This window comes from Sander lucioperca, chromosome 7 (assembly GCF_008315115.2).
Source record: "Sander lucioperca isolate FBNREF2018 chromosome 7, SLUC_FBN_1.2, whole genome shotgun sequence".
NCBI lineage: Eukaryota > Metazoa > Chordata > Actinopteri > Perciformes > Percidae > Sander > Sander lucioperca.
The window spans coordinates 20288972-20308276 of record NC_050179.1 but is presented as its reverse complement, the minus strand read 5'-3'; the positions used below and the strand labels follow the sequence as shown (position 1 = coordinate 20308276).

The window sequence follows — 19305 nt, the reverse complement described above, 5'->3', positions numbered from 1 at the left end:
CTGCGTGTCAATCACTGCTCATGCACACGCATTCATTCTCCCTTGTGGGAGGAGGGGCTTAGGAGACCGTTTTGGGCTTTAGCAGAAAGGGGATAGGGACTGAGAAGTTGTTGATGTTCAAATTTTTTGGCTACGTCCTGGATCTTCACAATCCTACCTACGGCACCTTTTAACTTCTGAACTTCCTGACAGTTCTTGGGAAGTGTAGTTTAACTTCTAAACTTCCTGACAGATGTCTTGTTTTGTCCACAACTCAAAGATATTCCGTTTCCTGTCCCAGAGGAGAGAAGAGACTAGAACATATTCACATTTAACAAGCTGACATCACCCAAGTTTACCTGTTTTAGCATCAAGAAAATGACTCAAACTGATTCACGGATTATCAGAATAGTTAGGGATACATTTGTTGACGACTGATCGATGAATCAGGATGGTTTGGTTCCTGTGGTGGAAAGAAGGCCTGTGATTGGTGTCTTAACACTAAGCCCCGCCCCTCAGGCTGCATCTCCAACCGCTGCGTTTTGGTTTAAAAACTGAATATCTTCTGCTACGTTTCCGCCTGGCGTCCACGCTACTTAAACGTTAACGTTTGAAGACACAACTCACAATATTCTTCAACAAAACACATGAATACATGAAGTAAAATATAAATGAAAACAGTCATATATCCAAAAACAATTCCATCTCGATGTATATTGTTAATAACATTCAGTTACACAACACAAAATAAAAATGTTTTTAAAAAATCTGGTAAAATATGAGCAACTTAATCAGTGAACAGAATGAGAATGTTTGTTTTTGTGCTTTTTTTTAATTTTCAACCACGGATCGTTTTTGTCTCAAAACGGCCCAAGTCTGAAGTCTGATTTTTATGTTTGACTCTTTTCGTTTTGAGGTTTTTCTGACTAAGTCTCGTGTGTGGACGGAGATCGTTTTTGTCTACAAACGTTTCCTAAAAACCAGAACATAGCGGTGAGGATGTAGCCTCAAACTCCTGCAGAGGTGCTGTTTTAATTTGTTTTTTTATAAACACACACACACACGCAAAGAAACACACACAGACACACTCCTCCACGGAGAGACACACAAACACATACATACACACACACAGGATCATGTACTACCAGTGTTTAAGTTGTGTATGTGTGTGTTTCGGGGATTTGGGGAAAACGGACCTATGAAAATATGAAGAAGAGGAGGAGGAGAATGGAAAGCGATCCGTGTTTGGAGCCGTGCAGAGACACTGAGTGATCCGAGACGGAGACGTTGACTTGTTTTAGTTTGAATTTAAGACTGAGAGAGAAACACAAACTGATCCCAGCGCTCCTCCTGGCTTTACTTGATCACCCAACATGTTGGAGACGCCGTGTCCGGGTCACTTTGGGTCCATGTCCGGGTCACGTTGGGTCCATGTCCGGATCACGTTGGATCTGTGTGGCGTGCGTGTTTGTTGGGAGCCGCCGGCGGCACTTTGTGCCCGCCGTTCCCTGTGAACGTAACGGTAACAGCGGTCCAGATGTGTGGCTGCATCGGACCGTGGAGTTTGTACAGCTGGATTCTTTGCTTTGACTTTTAGACGTGATGTAATTAAAGAGCTTTGAGAGTTTTTCTGTTGAATGAAGATTCTTATTACGAAGTTAAAGTGAAGATTCCTGAACGGTTTGGTTTTAAACTATTTAAATCAGATCTTTTAATCTCCTGTTTGTCTTTTTATTAGGATGTAAAAACACACTCAGGTTAGTTCGTTAGATGGAGAGCAAATAAATAAGTTAATGGGCAAAGATCCAGAGTTTTTAGTTCTTTGGCTTTTCATCTTTGAGTTTATTAAGAATTTAAATCCGCAGAAAGCAAAATATACCAAATATTTGTCCCTCCATCGAAAGATGTCTTTCATTTAGGGGCTGAAACTGCTGTTTATTTTCAGATTTTTTGACACACACACAGAGACGTAGAGACACACGCACAGACACACACACACACACACTTTATGGGAATTTAAATATGCAGAAAGCTAAAATATACCACATATTTGTCCCTCCATCCACAGATAAAGTCTTTCAATAGGGGCTGAAAGTGCTGATTATTTTTAGAGAGAAGAAACTAGAAAATATATATTATTTAACAAGCTGACATCACAAGTTTACCTGTTTTATCATAAAAATGACTCAAACTGATTAATGGATTATCAGAATAGTTGGTTAATCGATTAATCTTTGCAGCTCTTCACTTAATGTAAGTTTTTAAGTAAGTAGTCTGTGTAAGGAGGGGAGGAAAGATGGAAGTACGTAGGGAAGGTTAGGAAGGATGGAAAGAAGATGTAAGAAAGAAAGTAGGGAAGGAAAGGGAGAAAAGGAAGGAAAGAAGATAGGAAGTAGGGAAGGAGGCAGAGAAGGAAGGAAAGAAGTAGGGAAGGAGGCAGAGGATTGATTCAGTTTACTGACACAGCGACTACTAATTAATCTCTGCAGCTCTTAATGTAAGATTTAAGGTAAGTAGTCCGTGTAAGGAGGGAAGGAAATAGGAAAGTATGTAGGGAAGGAGGTTAAAAGGGATAGAAAAAGGGAAGGATGGAAAGAAGACGTAAAAAAGTAGGAAAGAAAAGGATGAATAAATATGGAAGGAAAGGAGAGAAGGAAGGATTAAATATTTATCTTTAATATAATAAATCATCTCTGACGGCTGTCGACTCATTTTCTATACAATGCTTTTACAGAGCGTTTGCTTCTTTCAGACACAGACACACACACACGCAGAGACAGACAGAAAGAGGAAACAGAGAATCAAACACTAAACAGACGGCTAAAACATTTACCACAATGCATCTGGACGTAGTCTTTCATCAGAGCCTCGACTCTCCAAACTCTACTTTACAGTCTGTTTATATTTAACCTTTTAAAGTTATTTACCGCCTGTTTTACAGCGAGCGTGTTGCTTTTAAACTGTCCTCAAGTGTTCACATTATTTTGTCCACCCACTGGTTTGACTCCCGCCTGCTCAGTTTAGAGTTTATGGGATGTTTAAACTGTTCTGCACATGCTGTTTTTTATACAGTGTGTCTTCATGAAACAGGATCCAGATCTTGTCTCAGATTAAAGTTCCTCCGTCGGCGAGAGACGAGACGAGACGTCAACAGACCGTTAATAAATATAATAAAACTCTAAACATTATTTAACGCTGGATGGAAACAAACGGAAGCAGAGCTCGCTCTATTCTCAGAGTCATTACATCCCACATGAAGCAGGAGCAGACTCGGAGCAGCTGATGGGATGGATGAGTGTTTCTACTCTACGGAGGCTCACTGCTGCCACTCGGCGTGGCAGCAGTGAGCAGTGAACGTTTTTTTTCAACGTTTTGGTCGACACACGCAGAGAAAATCTGAAATTCTTTTAGGAAAAACTTGTGAAAAAAAAGTTGTGTGTTGTTGGCACCCGGGTAGCTCACCTGGTAGAGTGCGCGCCCATATAGAGGTTTACTCCTCGACTCCGACCTGCGGCCCTTTGCTGCGTGTCGTTTCATCTTAAAAAAAGTTGTTTTTTAAAGTTTTTGTTGCTTTTTTCAGCACTTTCTGACGTTTTTGTCGATGTTTTTTCAACGTTTTGTCTCAGTTCTTTAGAGGATTTTGTAGTTTTTTTGCCGACGTTAACGTAAAGTCTTCGTATCGCTGAGGGTTTCCTGATTCGATTTTATTTTTAATTCCATATAAATCAGGTTGGAGAAATATCCATATACCAGTTAATCTTTTCTCCTAAAAATATTCAACTTTTCTCACCTTTTCTCTACGTTTTGGTCAGTTATTCAACTTTCTTTAATATCTGACTTGACTTTTCTAAAAATAATTGACTTAGACTTTTTATTTTTATTTTCTTCTGTTCAAAGTAATCCGGCGCTAGTTGTCTGATATATATCTATATCTATATATCTGATAGGGATTAAATTAGGTTTGCAGCGGTACGATACCATGATATATGAAATCTGACAAATATCTCCCATTGAAGGAAGAACAGTTTGATGTTTTGATTTCTAAAGGAGAGCTTGTTTACTTGCTTGCGGAGCCCCGGAAGGATCACTGATAATGGATCGTGACTACAATTGTGTCACCAGCAGCAAAACACAGGTAGCAGAGGATGGTTTTGATTCCATTGGGCCAAGCACGCTCCTGCTGCGCCACTCTGCTGAAAATCACCCCAGATGGGACTCTAACCCACAATCCCTGGCTTAGGAGGCCAATGCCTTATCCTTATCCAAATCCTGGGGATGTACATCCCACTATCCATGTTAATAAGAGATACATTTACAGTTCTGGAGATGTAATGGCACAGTAAGTAAATAAAGTAAGTAAAGTTTATTTGTATAGCACCTTTCACTGATAAAAATCACAAAGTCCTTCACAGTAAAATGTAATACATATGTAATAGTTACCTTGACCTTTGACCTCCAAAATCAGACATTTAGAGTGTTTAAATAAATACAGGAAAAAAACTAACATAAAAGAGAATTATTCTGTGAAATTACAAATTAGATTTAAATTATTTATTTAAATAAAATGTATTAGAATTGTTTTATTTTGTTGTTTTTATATTATATTATTATTATTATTCCCAGTGGTTATTTATTATTACTTATTTTTTTATTATAATTGTTTTATTGTATTTTTATAGTTGTTTTATATTATTATATTGATTATTTAAATTATTATTTATTTTATATTATATATATATATATATATATATATATATATTTTTTTTTTTTTTAAATTAATATTTTTTACAGTGTGTCTTCATAATAATTCTCCTTCATGAAACAGAATCCAAACTGAACAGGATCCAGATCTTGTTCCTCCGTCGGCGAGAGACGAAATATGCTGCATAGACGAGACTGAATGACTGTTTGACTAAACAGAAATCATCAGAAAGAGATCCAGGTATCGCTGACTAAGTAAACACAATGCAGAAGTTCACTGGTAACACAATTCTGTTTATTAAAGAGAAACATGATATTCTTCTATTAATTTAATATCTACCTGTGCTGATGTTCAAATATTTGGTTCAAACTAAATACACACTTAGAAAAGTTCCTTGGAATTGTATGTCTTTATTGACTAAGTATTGGTAAAAAGGGCAGGTGATGTGACATCACAGCCTTCTGCAGATATAAGTAGTGAAGTTGTGACGGTCTGAAGCAGAAAGCAGCAGCTTGTTTCCTCTGAAGACACCGAGACTCTTCAGTTCAACCTGCAGCTGAGTTCGGACAGGTAAGCATCCAACCAGAGACATTACAGAGACGTGACCGGTAGATCAGCTGTGGCAACATCACCGTCTTTTTGGGAAATGACTGAATTTACAGAAACGTTGAGCTGAAGTTTGTTGCAGTTTAACTACAAGAAAAGAAAAGTGACAGTTTAATGAAATTTCTGGTATGTGATAAATTTTAGTCTTTAAGGTAACATTAGTGCATTAATATTGTTCCGGTTAGATCGGGTTTGGGAAACGAAAATCTTGTCTGTTGTTCTGATCTTAGTGTATTTTTTTTTAAAGATTATTTTTTGGGGCATTTTCAGCCTTTATTCTGATAGGACAGCAGAATACATGAAAGGGGAGAGAGAGGGGGAATGACATTCAGCAAAAGGCTGCAGGTCAGAGTCGAAGCCGGGCCTGCTGCAACAAGGCATGAACCTCTATATATGGGCGCCCTCTCTACCAACTGAGCTATCCGGGCGCCCAATTACAAAGCTATCCAGGCGCCCATTTTAGTGTATTTTTGAAGGGGAGCATCGAGGCCAGAACCTGAACACCAACAGTCAGGGTATCGTTGGATAATCTGTAGTTAATTTGCAATTAATGAAAAACGTATTTGTTTAAAATTAAAAATGTAAAAACTGTTTCTGGTCTCAGAATCAAAAAATGTAAAAATAATTTTAAAACATCCAAACACTGTGTACAATTTGTTTTATTGTTTGAAACCAAAAACAGCAGTGACATGGTTTTTTTTGATGTTCTATTTTTTGTTTGCAAACAGATTCATTTTGATTTTTGCAAATACTTATTTTTGTTTTACCTTTTGAAGAAAGTAGTCGAGACAGGTCACCGGATTTTTGACAGAAAAACATTTTGTTCCATTTTTTTGTGTTTTGAAACAGTTAACAAATACACAGGTTATTCATTTAATAATTACAAATGAATTACGGGTCATTCAGTGATACCCTGAACACCAACTCTTCTTATTCTTCATTCACATAATCTGTTGCCTGTGAGTTTGTTGACTGAAACTAAACATTTTTGTAACACTTTGTACTTCATGAACTATCACTAATGCACAAGGATTAAAAGTATCTCAAGCATGACTTAATGCAGGAACAATACATTAATTAATGCATTAATTAAGATATTTCAATCATAATTTCAGATTTTTTATTCATGTGTTTTTCAAAAAAAACTGACCAGTCACAGCAGTGGACGTATACTCTGAAGAATTGTAGAGTTGTAATCATAATGTATGTATGATTATTATTAAGTGTTACCCTTTTGATTTATTCTTATTGTGTTTTCAGAGCATCAGACAGATCTACATCAGTAGTTGATTCATTTCAGCAGAAATCTGACAATGAAGGTAAGTTTGTGAACTGATATTTTACAAATCTCAAAGTTCTGTGAACCTGTAAAGAAGCTTGATATCAGTAGATCAGATGGTTACTACAGGGATAGTCTTGCATTGCCCGCTCTATCTCCACAGTGCTGTGGAGTAAGGTCTGGCTAAACCACAGATGCATTCTGTTATAGGAGAAAGAAATGCTCTGGGTTGTTTGCATTTCTTTAAATCAATCACAATCGTCTTGCGCAGCGCTAAGCATTGATCACAGTGACAGTGACCATGCCAAATAGTCTCAGGAAGGAATTTCTTTTTGCACCCCGCAAAGGAAAACGCCACAAACAATATTAAATGAAGATAACTGCTGACACAATACAGTAACGTGAGCTATTTAAATTAGCTGATAAATGGTTAAACCTCATTGGCTCTTACCAGTGTATCTTACTGTGTGTACTTCGTCCACAGCAATCCCACCAAAGCTCCCAAAATGTTCCAGTTAGAGAGGAAATGCCCTAAATATTTTCTTTGTAAATCCTTACAATCATTCTCTGAAAGAACCAAGCAGGCCTGTCTTGTTGCACGATCAACATTTTCTTCAAAATTTAACATTTTCAGGGTGTAGCTTGCTAGCTCAAAGGTTGTTGTTGTTTCTTATAGCGAAGGGAGTTTGAGAATGGCAACACACAGAGGGCCTGACGTCAGGCTTTATCCTAAAAATGTACTTCCATTGATCCAGACTACTACAGAGACAACCCACGCAGATAATTTTTGTTAATTAGCTTCACCTTTCTGTCTCTAATATCTGACTTTGTCAACACCGTCATGAAGCTAGAGGCCAAACTGTTAAAACACTTTGTATGATTCAAACCTCAGTCAAAATTACAACATGTCTTCTTTTCCAGCTGGTTTCAGTCTTCCTCCTCCTGCTGGTTCCACTCTTGACCAGCTGCCAGCAGCTCCTCCGACCGGTGGACTGCAGTGCAATCCATAAGCAAGACAAAAGCAAACCCAGTGGCGTGTACACCATCTATCCCGCTGGAGTGGGGCTTGCTGTCAAGGTACACTTTGGGGATGTCGGGGCGTAAAGATAATTTTAACCAATATGTAAAAAGGTGTATATTGCAAAACGTTACCAACCCTGCCTTTAAGCCATTGTTTGAGCTGAGTCTTACAAGTAGAATATTTAGGACACTGCCTTATTCCACGTGGGAGGCTATTCCAATATTTACTTCCCTTTATGGACAGCACAGTTTGTCCAAATGTGGTGCACCCTGGTGCCAATGCTGCTGTCAGCCATCTTTTTATTGAATTAATTTAAAGGACGTGGGGCAAGGCCATACAGAGCCTTGAACATAAAACAAGCATATTTGAAACCTTTCTTCAGGTGACTTTTAAAGGTTAATATAGAGTCCAATGTGACCCCATGATACTTTAACGCATTTACAATGTCAAGCTCCTCCCCTCTACGTGTCACCTCTACTGGTTGTTTTGTAAACATCATACACACAAATTTACAAAGATCTTTTTGGTATTCTATAAAAGACCTGATTTAGTAATCCAATCCTGAACATGGGTAATTGCATAAGAATTAAGGAGGCTTCTTGGATTTCTTTTGTAAAAATGACTAAATCATCTGCATACATTTGAATATTGATTTTTTTTAACACATCAGGTAACATTAGAGGTAATGAATAAAGATAGTTTCATTTAAGGTAGTTCTGATCACACTTATGTTTGTTCAAGTGTTCAGTTTTCTGATAAGTTTGTTTTTATTAGTTATTTTGTTATACAAACAATTGGTTGTGCAAGACTTCGATGATGCCCGATCAGTACTGCACAGACTCGATTACATTGTGTTTGTGATCGTTAGGAGCCAAATTCGAAATCACAGTCAAAACTTCCGATTGCACACCCCTAGTATCCAGGATGCAAAGGAATGTCCTGCCCTACTCTGCATCTGATTGGCTAGTATTTGTTGCCTTCGTTAGTTTGATTGGTTAGGTTTAGGCACTGTAATTCGTGTCATTGGGTTTTATTTTTATTTGTTTAAATTCTGCTGAAAATTCTGAATCCACAGATTCCGTGTGGCCGTGCTCATTAGTGTAAACTTAATGTACAAATTGAAACCACTAAATTATCACATTTACTGATGAATGTGTTTGTGCGTAGGTGTACTGTGACATGTCTTCAGAAGGAGGACAGTGGACGGTGAGTATTCAGTCAACCTGTTGATCCTTTACAATGAATCACATTCCAGTAAAAACCTTGTTGTCTGGAAACATGAGCTGTCAGATATCTCGTGTGTTTAGCTAGTTAAAACGTCCATCCTGTCCCCCCCAGGTGTTCCAGAGGAGGATGGACGGCTCTGTGAACTTCTACAGGGGCTGGGATCAATACAAGACCGGCTTTGGTAATGCTGCTGGAGAGTTCTGGCTCGGTGAGAAATTAAACCAAACTAACAGCCGTGAAAATCACTGATAATTAAGTACACGCGTTAAACTCTATTGTGTAACTCCAGAAATGGAACTGTGACCAGTTAGTTATCAGTTAGTTATTTTCCTAAATTTAAATATCAGTGTTTAATTGAATTATGTACACATCTGTACAAAACATCAAATATTAAAGTGCGTCTGTGCAGGTCTCGACAACATTGGCTACCTGACAAAGAACAGAAAGACTGAACTGCTGGTCGACATGGAGGACTTTGAGGGGAAAAAAGTGTTCGCTCGGTACTCTTTGTTCTCCATCGGTGCAGAATGTGACGGATTTGTGCTGAGTGTGTCTGGATTCACCAATGGAGGGGCAGGTGAGTACACTGATGTTCATTGTATGTGTGTCATCCATATATAGTATTTATTTATGGGGTTTTTTTTGTTTTTTTGAGGGCATCAAAAATAGTCTCATAAACTTTTTGACAAACACTGTTTCTGTAGGAGACTCCCTGAGTTATCACAACGGAATGAAGTTCACCACCTTTGACAAAGACCAAGACACCTGGCCTACAGGGAACTGTGCCAGAACATACCTGGGGGCGTTCTGGTATGCCACCTGTCACAAAGCAAATCCAAACGGCGTGTATCGTTGGGGGGCTGACAAATCTCTCTTTGCTGTTGGAGCGGAGTGGCAAACCTGGAAAGGTTACGACTACTCCCTGAAGACCATCAGCATGAAGATCCGTCCTGTGCTGTAGTTCTCCAGGACCAACGTCCAGCAGAATATCAGCTCATATCTTGTGATTTCTTTCTCTTTCTCTCATTAAGCATTTAATCTCACAACAGGTCTTATTTTCCTGAAACTGGGCACCAGCACAACAAAACCAACTGACTGTAATTCTTGTTACTGTCTGTGGTGGTTTAAAGTAGAGCTGCACAATATGAGAAAAATATGCAATAAGTTGTTGAATATGGTGAGAATGATATAACTTGCAATAAATAAACAGATATTAAAGTCTTCTCAGTTCTACTGCTTTCAGTGTTCTACTAAAATATAATAGTTTGCTGAATTTAAAACAACAAAAAAACAATAATTTCCAACATTCTTTTATTGAACAAATTGAACATTGAATTGAATATAAAAGGCAGCACTAAAAAAATAATGAAAGTTACATTTTACTTCTGCGATATGTCGCAGCCTTTAGCGATGTGATTATTGTGCAAGTCGATATCGCAATAGCGATAAAAAAAAACAATATATTGTGCAGCCCTAGTTTAAGGCAGTCGCAGCTCGCTGTAACGTGGAAGAAAAGTCAGTTGTGTCTCCAGTTGGGCGACTGCAGCAGGAAAGTAGGGCCCATAATCTTTAAAGGTGCTTTAAGCGATGTCACACGTTTTTTAGGCTACAACATTTTTTGTCATATACAGCAAACATCTCCTCACTATCCGCGAGCTGCCTGTCCCCTGAACACAACCAACCTGCACCACCAAACATAACAAACTGTTCCAGCCAATAACCGACAAGAAGGATTTGGGGGTGGGGGTTGGAGGGTTAGTGCACAGAAGGGAGGGGGAGGGGACGGGATGAGGAGGAGGGAAGGGCGAGCTAGCCTTGTTTTGTTGAAAAATACTTTGAACGTCAACAAGAAGTGACGTCACCCAACATCGCTTAGAGCACCTTTGAATGGAAACACATAGTCTGATCGGGTGTAAATCACTGCATGAACTGCTAACATGATTCTAAAAGAGTCTGAAAAAAACAAAATGAAAAGTAGGAAAACATCTTTGTAGTTCAGGACAGCCAGTTGATGTTTGGTGGAGGTTTGAAACTCTAATGTGAATCTTTATCTGCTGTACGGTGACAATAAATAAGAAGCTGAGCATTAAGATGATCTGATGTCTTCACTGTCTCCTGTGTCTTTCTGTCTGGACTGGTCTATAATTTTTGACATTTGGATTTTATTTTATTTTAGTTTGAAATAGTTTTTCAGAGTGTTTGTTAGATTTATTTTTAGACAATAACACATTCGACTGTGTCCTTATGAGTTCAGTTGTGACTTCCTGTGCTTGTCATTGTATTTAATTTTAAGTGTAGAGAGGGAGAGCTGTGCTGAACTCACAGACTATTATGAAAGTCTAAATTCTTAGTTATGTTTTCAACAACATAAATGTATTTTATTACAAATTTTCAGATTACAAAACTCATTTATTTTGATGAGTTCACATTTGAGGCAGTTCATTTAAATTTAAAGCTCAAACAATTGTCAACAAAACATTGGGTCTTTTCCCTTTTCTGCATAGTGGTGGTTAGATGGCTGTGTTATAATAACAAAAGGTCAGCTTCTATGGCCACTTGCCAGGTGTGAATGCAAAGAAGATAGAGTAGTTAGTAGAACTGTTTAGAAGTGGACTGTTCCTGTAACTACGTTCCTGTTTACTACTTGGTCAGAAAGAGGCTTATGTCAGTTGACTGTGGTCAACACACCGTTTTACTGCTGTTGGATCTATCTGTGTCTTCTGACACCATTAATGATAGTATTTTAATTCAATGTCTTAAAAAATGGGTGATCAAGAGGGGTAGATCTGTCCTGTTCTTATCTGTCTGGAAGGTCTTTCTGTGTGGAAATCGGAAATTCTTGATCATCTTCAGTACCTTTACACAGGGTTCTGCTCTGGGCCCATTTCCTATTCTACTTAACATGTTACTTGGTCAAATTATTAGAAAGCACAATATCAACTAGCATTTCTACGCTGACAACACACAACTGTATATTTCCGTTGACTCTAACGACACCAATCACTTAAGCAACCTCCACTCGTGAACTCAAAACATTATATATCAGAATCAGAATCAGATTTATTGGCCAAGTACACTTACATACACAAGGAATTTGACTTTGGTAGGTGTTAACACTCTATACATTCAACAAATAGACATTTAGTAGTAAACATTCAGTAGACAATAGTAATATAGACACATACTGTACAATAGACAATAATATACATATAGGCACATATCAACATAATATACAAAAATACAAATATACAAATAAGACATAATATCAAGACAAGTACACATGGAGTGGGATGTAAAGTGCAAAAAGCAATAGTGCAAAGTAGTGTGCAAGATGCACATTGGAATGATAAGTATATAATGTGTAGAGAAGAGGGTGAGTGGTCAAAGTGGAGATGACCCCACTTAGCCGCTGTTCAGTAGAGTGATGGCAGAGGGAAAGAAGCTGTTCTTGTGTCTGGTTGTTTCTGTCACTAGCGGCACCAGGATTTTGATTGTAGGTGGGCCTCCAGAAAATTGGATGGGCCAGTTAAAATAAGCCCAAAAAAAACGGGTTCCCCTTCATCTTCGTTTCAGTGCTTTTCTGCGGCACTGAGGACAGCGACTCAGTAGCCTACCTGTGTGGCTCTGGTGTTGCTGTCCTCAGCTCTGTGCTGAAGCGGACAAAGACATACACCTTGGCAGTAAGCCTAACTTCATTTATCTCTTTTGAACGTTCAATACACAAAAAGACTGAAACGGAATTATATCTTTGGAGGGTCTGTTTCTCTCTCCATTTATTTACCCAGCACGGCGGACAGGGAACTGTCCAAAATTATTTAACTGTTTCTTATAAATTCAGAATGACAAAAGAACTGTATCGACATGAAATAACAGCCTAACTGTTAGCCTACTTGCCTTGCTGGTGTGAGGGGGGGGCTACGGGAGGACTTGATGAGGAGAGGGCGGCCGAGCAGGATGGTAACTCGTCACTTGTAACCGCATTACTTAAAATGGCAGGAGTTTCCTCCTCCTGCTCCTCGGAGCGTTTCTCGCTGAATTTAAATGAAAACAAGCTGCTTTGCTTTGCGTTGCGTTCCATATTAGCTAGTAGCTACCGTCTGTGTCTGTCTCATTGAGCTTGCTTGAGAAGCTTGCGCGCCAACGTCATTCATTTCATTGGATCACTTGCTGGTGATGATGCAGCCTGTGGGCGGGCTTAAGAGTCCACACATGGGGTAGAAGCCGCTGATTGGCTGAGAAGCTTTCACTCAAAGCTTTCCTCGGGCTGCTTATTGGATGAACTGCTAGAATGAAAATCACTCACTACTCACTATAGGCCTGGGTCAAAATGGGCGGGCCCGGACCTAAAATGGGTGGGCCCAGGCCCAACAGGGCCCAATGGTAGCACCGCGGGTGGTTTCTGTGTTCATTTCAGTAGAGTGATGTCAGTAGGAAAGAAGCTGTTCTTATGTCTGGTTGTTTTTGTGCGCAGGGATCTGTAGCGCCTGCCAGAGAGGAGGAGGTTAAAGAGAGTGTGTGCAGGATGTGTGGGGTCTTTGGTGATATTGCAAGTAAACTCTTGTCTAGTCTTGTGTTCTGAATGACACGCACACTTTTACCCTTCCCGAAGTTTAAACTCACTCAGCCAACATTTGAATATATATTTTTTATATTATTTATTTCAAGGGGAATTCAAAAGTTCAACAGGAAAAATATGAAGGGAAATGTCACAGTTTAGGACACACACCACACACACACACACACACACACACACACACACACACACACACACACACACACAGACTATCGTCAGCGGCAATCAAAGGACCAGTGCACAGCGTCTGCTTCACGCATCTGTAAAATATATTATTATTATTATTATTATGGACTAGTGATGGATCTTTGGTCAAAAGTTGATGATGATCAGATCTAGTCTCAGATTAATGTTCCTCCGTCTGCGAGAGACAAGACGTCAACAGACAATAACTGTTTAAAAAAAACTGGAGAAAAGCTAAAATAAAAGAGAATTATTCTGTGAAATTACGAATTAAATTGAAGTTATTTTAAATTATTTTATATTTTTATTTCTTATTATTTTATTATAATTATTTTATTTTATTGTTTTTTTATATTATATTAATTATTTAAATTATTTCTAATTATTATTTATTTTAAATTAAATTAATGTTTTTTATTTTTTACAGTGTGTCTTCATAATTCCCCTTCATGAAACAGGATCCAGATCTTGTCTCAGATTAAAGTTCCTCGGTCGGCGAGAGACGAGACGTCAACAGACCGTTTAAATAATGTTTAGAGTTTTATTATATTTATTAACGCCGGATGGAAACAAACGGAAGCAGAGCTCGCTCTATTCTCAGAGTCATTACATCCCACATGAAGCAGGCAGAGACTCGGAGCAGCTGATGGGATGGATGAGTGTTTCTATTCTATGGAGGCTCATTGCTGCCACGCCGAGATATTTATTTATATTTATTATAACGTGAAAATAGCACATTGCTGCCATGCACACAAAAGAAAACATATATCAGTATCACGTTATGTGAAATGTTTATTTTAATAACAAGATATTTCACATTTAAGCAAGATAGTTTTTCACATTTTTACAACATATAGAAAATTATTAAATTACAAGAAAATGTTCTTTTTACAAATCTACTATTAAAATACAATATCTTGTTAAATTGTGAATACATCTTCAGTATTACATGATCAGCTGATGTGGGTGGATGAGGCGTTTCTACTCTATGGAGGCTTAGTGCTGCCTCGCCCCGAAAAAGAAAAACATGTCAGTATCACGTTATTACGTGAAATGTTTATTGTGATAAGAAATATTCACGTAAAAAAGAGAGTTCTCTGCACTTCTGCAGACCACAACAATCCGGTGCAACCAGCGAAGGACAAAACAGTGTATTGTTTCGATGTAAGGTTACATCTTCATCAGAGTCCATCTAAACGTTAGTCACTGTTATGCACCTTAAAAAACGAAATATTCACATTTTAACAAAATAGTTTCCGGACGTGGCAGCAACAAGCTTCCGTACTCTGCAGCATATAAACAGCTGCTGACCAAGGAGACTGTTGGAGGAGACGGAGGAGACAGAGGAGACTGACGGAGGAGACTGACGGAGGAGACTGATCGTTTTGGAGGGAAGTGCAGCTCCAACATCTCCTGTAAGTTAAATTAAACCTTTCACTATTTTCTTGCTTCGTATCATCACGAAATTATAAATATTTTCTCTCAAAAACAAGTGGGGCCCTTAAGGACTTATCCAGGGGGTCCAAAAAGCAAACAAACAACAACAAAACTATAAGTTGTTTGGGATTAGAGAGATCAAGTAAGAACTAAGAGGGGAATGTGCATGTTCACAAAGATAAAGATTAGAACAAATGTAAAACACAGATGTTTACAATGTGTAACACGCTACAAATATAAAAAAAATACTAAAAGAGAAGATGCTAAACAACTGTAAAAGTGAGGCATGTATGGCAATGAGTTTATAAAGAGGAATGTATTTTGTTTTGTTTCATATGTTCTGCACGTAATATGTGTGTTAATATGTAAATAACATTACATGTCATTGAGCTGAAGCTTTTATCTAAAACGACTTCCAATTAAGTACCTTTAACCTCGAAGGTACAAACTCCAGACAACAAGTAGTAACTGCAAGAACATTAACTTCAAATACACCAAACTACAAACTACATAGACCATGTTCTAGATGTAAGATGGGGCTGATCCGTTCGTGGCCCTGTAGAGCAGTGATGTAGTCCAATGTACTGTAGTGGGTATACTGTACTGTATATGTATATGTATGGGCCAGAATGGGACTTGGGGGGTGGGGTCTGGGTCTCCTCCCCACAGGGAAATTTGGAGCGTCAAAGACTTAATTTCCTGCATTTTTATACACTTTTATGCACCAATTCACAGTTGAAATACCTTTATTCAGCCTATGTGAAGAAAAAAACCCACACAACAATTCAAAATATGTCAAAAATATAATGGAAAGTATGTTGTGTCATTGCACATTTTTAAGTGGGTATATGGAAATCCTGGAGCTTTCTTAGTGGGTATACTGCGTATACCTGCATATCAAGTAGACTACATCACTGCCTGTATGCAAGTACTAGTGTTTTGGAGCAGATTCGAGCAGCAACTAGTAACCAGTGAAGGGTGGTGTAGTGTGATTTAGTAGTAGTATATGTTTAGTGTGACTTTTAAACTGTATAATATTATGGCTCTGTTTGATTTCATTGTTTAGACCAGAGATCTTAAACAGGGTGTCAGAGTTACTGCAGGGAGGGGGCACCAACTTAGTGTTCATTTTCAAAAACTAAAATTGAACTTATCATGTATTCAACATAAATCAGTGGGGAAACAACTAAGGTAGTCATCCACAGATACAGTTAATCCTAAGGATTCACTCTGCCACATGCAGTGGTGTATATACGCAGTATACCCACTAAGAAAGCTCCAGGATTTCCATATACCCACTCAAAAATGCCCAATGACACACAACAACATACTTTCCATTATATTTTTATATATTTTGAATTGTCATCTGTGTTTTTCTTCTTCACATAGGCTAAATAAAGGTATTTCCACCATAAATTGGTGCATAAAAGTGTATCTGAATACAGGAAATTAAGTCCTTGACGCTCGAAACTTCCCTGGGGGAGGACACCCAGACACCCCACCAGGGTCGGCTCTAGCCCTTTGGTTGCCCTAGGCGAGATTGAGTTTTGCCGTCGCAACATTCCTCGCAAAAGTCGGGATTTATAGCCTAAAGAATTTCCATGCGTAAAAATGTGCCCAGTTTTCCACAACCTTTTGACCATGCGTGAGATCGTCCGTAATGATCCAAAGGTTTTGTAGACTGCGTTTTAGTGAATCCCTGTTTTCCGAACCCTATTCAGTTTTTGTTTTCCTGAACCCAATAATCCCGTTCTTTCCAAGCCGACCCAGAGCCGGTCGCGGCGCCCGGCAAGGGGCTGCCAGCAACGGGGAGAGGCAGGGGATCCTCCCACACCGTGCAGTGGAGGAAATGCACTTTTCCTCCGCTGCTCTCCCCTGCCTCTCCCCGTGAAATGCGCCCCGTACAACGGGGAGAGGCAGGGGATCCTGCACACCGTGCAGCGGACACTAAAGGAGACTTTTAGCGTCAATAAGAACGACAAAGGCACCTGACCAAACGTCCGTATTTTACGAGATGGGAGTGAGAATCTGTTGATATGAGCACACTCTAAATTTTAATAATAAAGACATATTATGCTATTTATTATTTATTCTAACTCAAACTCATTGGCCTTGGCTCATTTTCTGTGAAGAACAAAAAATAACTTATTTTCAATGACTGCACACGGTACACCCCCCCCCCTACACATAACTATTACATATAAGGTGTTCGGGTCTACTGGACCCGAGTGTAATAATTGTAGGTGCAATGAAACTTAACTGTGTCTTCCTCCTAACTGTGTGTGTGTGTGTGTGTGTGTGTGTGTGTGTGTGTGTGTGTGTCTGTCTGTGCGTCTCTATGTGGGCATGTCTGATTGTCTGTGTGCGGGAATGTTGTCTTTCTGTACCTGCTATTCCAACACAAAGTTACAAAATTGTTACATTTCAGCCCTTTCACCTGTTCTGATTAAGTTCTAAGAAATAAGCACCAATAATGATCAAAAATCTTGTTTCTATTTTTTACCTTTTTAATAATTGAATTTCCTTGTTTTCTCACAAAAAACAAAAATGATCATATGATCATAAATGTGATCTCACAGGGGTAATTGGGAAATATTAACCATAATTGATGTATGTATCATTGGTAACTGAGCTAAATCTGTTAAGTATTAAGGCTGTGTAACAAAAATATGAACACCACACAAGGGTTAAGGCTTCCAAACAGGATTTAGTTTCGATGTTCTACCTCTGTTAGGAGCACCTCGATCTCACAATCACTGAATCGTGTTTTTTCCCATTTTTCCGTTTCATGATTGGTCATCAAGGGCTTCTTTACAAGGCTGCAATATTCATTGATTGATTGACAAATATGGGACAACCTTGGGAGGAGTGTGAGGCTCGTGCACGACCGCATAAGGTAACGCACGTCCGTATTAATAACGAGAAGAGTGCGTACCGGTGTGCGCCTCAAGGTGTAAATCAGAATTCTGACTTTTTGGCGCAAGAAATCTTTCAGAAATCTACGCACAGTTTTATAAATGAGGCCCCTGGACTGTAATATTTCTGATGTGTTTGAGCAAGATTTCTGCTCATGTCCAAAACTTTGTGCACATTCAAAATATAACTCATCTGTGCTCTCTGAGATTTGGAGGAGTCGTGATATTTTGAGAAAAATAAAGTGATAATACAATAGGTTATTACAATAAAGTCACTATATTTCAGAAAATAATCTACCTGCACCATAGTCTGCTGTGCATTACGTGATTGCTCTGCTGATACTTTAGATGTCAGACCTTCTGACAGACTCAGAGCCCCGTTTGGGCTCTGGTCTCTGAATGAGACAAAGTTTAGGGAAGTGGCTGAACGCTGCTCTACATCGGGGGTGGAAAACCGAATCTACAGCAGAAATACACGGAGCACAAACGGGACACATCTACCGCAGTATGCCCACAGCAGAGGGCATCCATTATAAACCTGAAGCTGCACAGACCACGGAAGGCGCGCTGCAGCAGCTCCGTGGTCTCTGCCGCTGCTCGTCTCTATTGTTACAGCGAGACAGGACACTAAGCGACGCACAGGTCTGCTTCAGAGCTCTGTGTGTTTGAGTCTGACCCAGAGACTGGAAACGTCACGTCACTGGAACTTCAAACTAAATCATTAGTTTGAAGTTTTCCCCCAATTAGGAAATGATCGACAATAATCATCAATTCAATCTAATAATCAGGTTGACAAGCAAACGTGTGGCTGAGAGGGCGCCCTAGGATGATCATGTTTAATAAACATGTTTTATTTCGCTTGTCATTCTAATTCTATTATTAATGAGAAGTAGACCTAAGGGCGACACGGAGCCCCCAACACATTTGACGCCCTAGGCAATCGCCTAATTCGCCTATAGCAATCGCCGGCCCTGCCCCCCACTATGATATGCCCCCACAAGACAGATTATGGCCAATATATAGTACAGTATACCCACTACAATACATTAGACTACACCACTGGACTACCTGTAGCACACTCCTTTCAGGAAGCTCACAATAATAGTATGCTCAGACTGGCCAGGAACATTTCAAATGACTCCTCATCTTTTGCACAGAGAATATCAGCTTCTGCCTTCAAATAGACAGTTTATTTTTTCAATCACATCAGACTTAAAAACTCTTTCATACATCAATCTATCCTATTGTTAAACCAGCTACATTAAATCCAGTGCAATATTTATTCAGGGTTATAAGTCTCCAAGACCTTGTCTGTGTATGTTCACACGTATGTACATATGGTCATTTTCTGTTGTTATACATGTATGCTTTGTTTTCTTACTT

General features: G+C 39.0%; 1 protein-coding gene and 1 long non-coding RNA gene across 2 annotated transcripts in view; both read left to right on the top strand.

The window, feature by feature from the left end:
• LOC116055822 overlaps positions 1–1686 on the top strand; it is a 2083-nt gene extending 397 nt beyond the window's left edge. Inside the window, exon 2 of the long non-coding RNA XR_004106408.2 lies at positions 204–1686. This is a non-coding gene — a long non-coding RNA (uncharacterized LOC116055822). The remainder of the gene's footprint in view (positions 1–203) is intronic.
• Positions 1687–5168: 3482 nt separating this feature from the next.
• Positions 5169–9884, top strand: LOC116055800 (microfibril-associated glycoprotein 4-like). The gene is made up of 7 exons (XM_031307839.2): positions 5169–5251; positions 6548–6606; positions 7488–7643; positions 8755–8793; positions 8926–9022; positions 9224–9391; positions 9519–9884. The coding sequence occupies exons 2-7, from the start codon at positions 6601–6603 to the stop codon at positions 9773–9775; spliced, it is 723 nt and encodes a 240-aa protein (XP_031163699.2). The 5' UTR covers positions 5169–5251; positions 6548–6600; the 3' UTR covers positions 9776–9884.
• The last annotated feature ends 9421 nt before the right edge of the window (positions 9885–19305 follow it).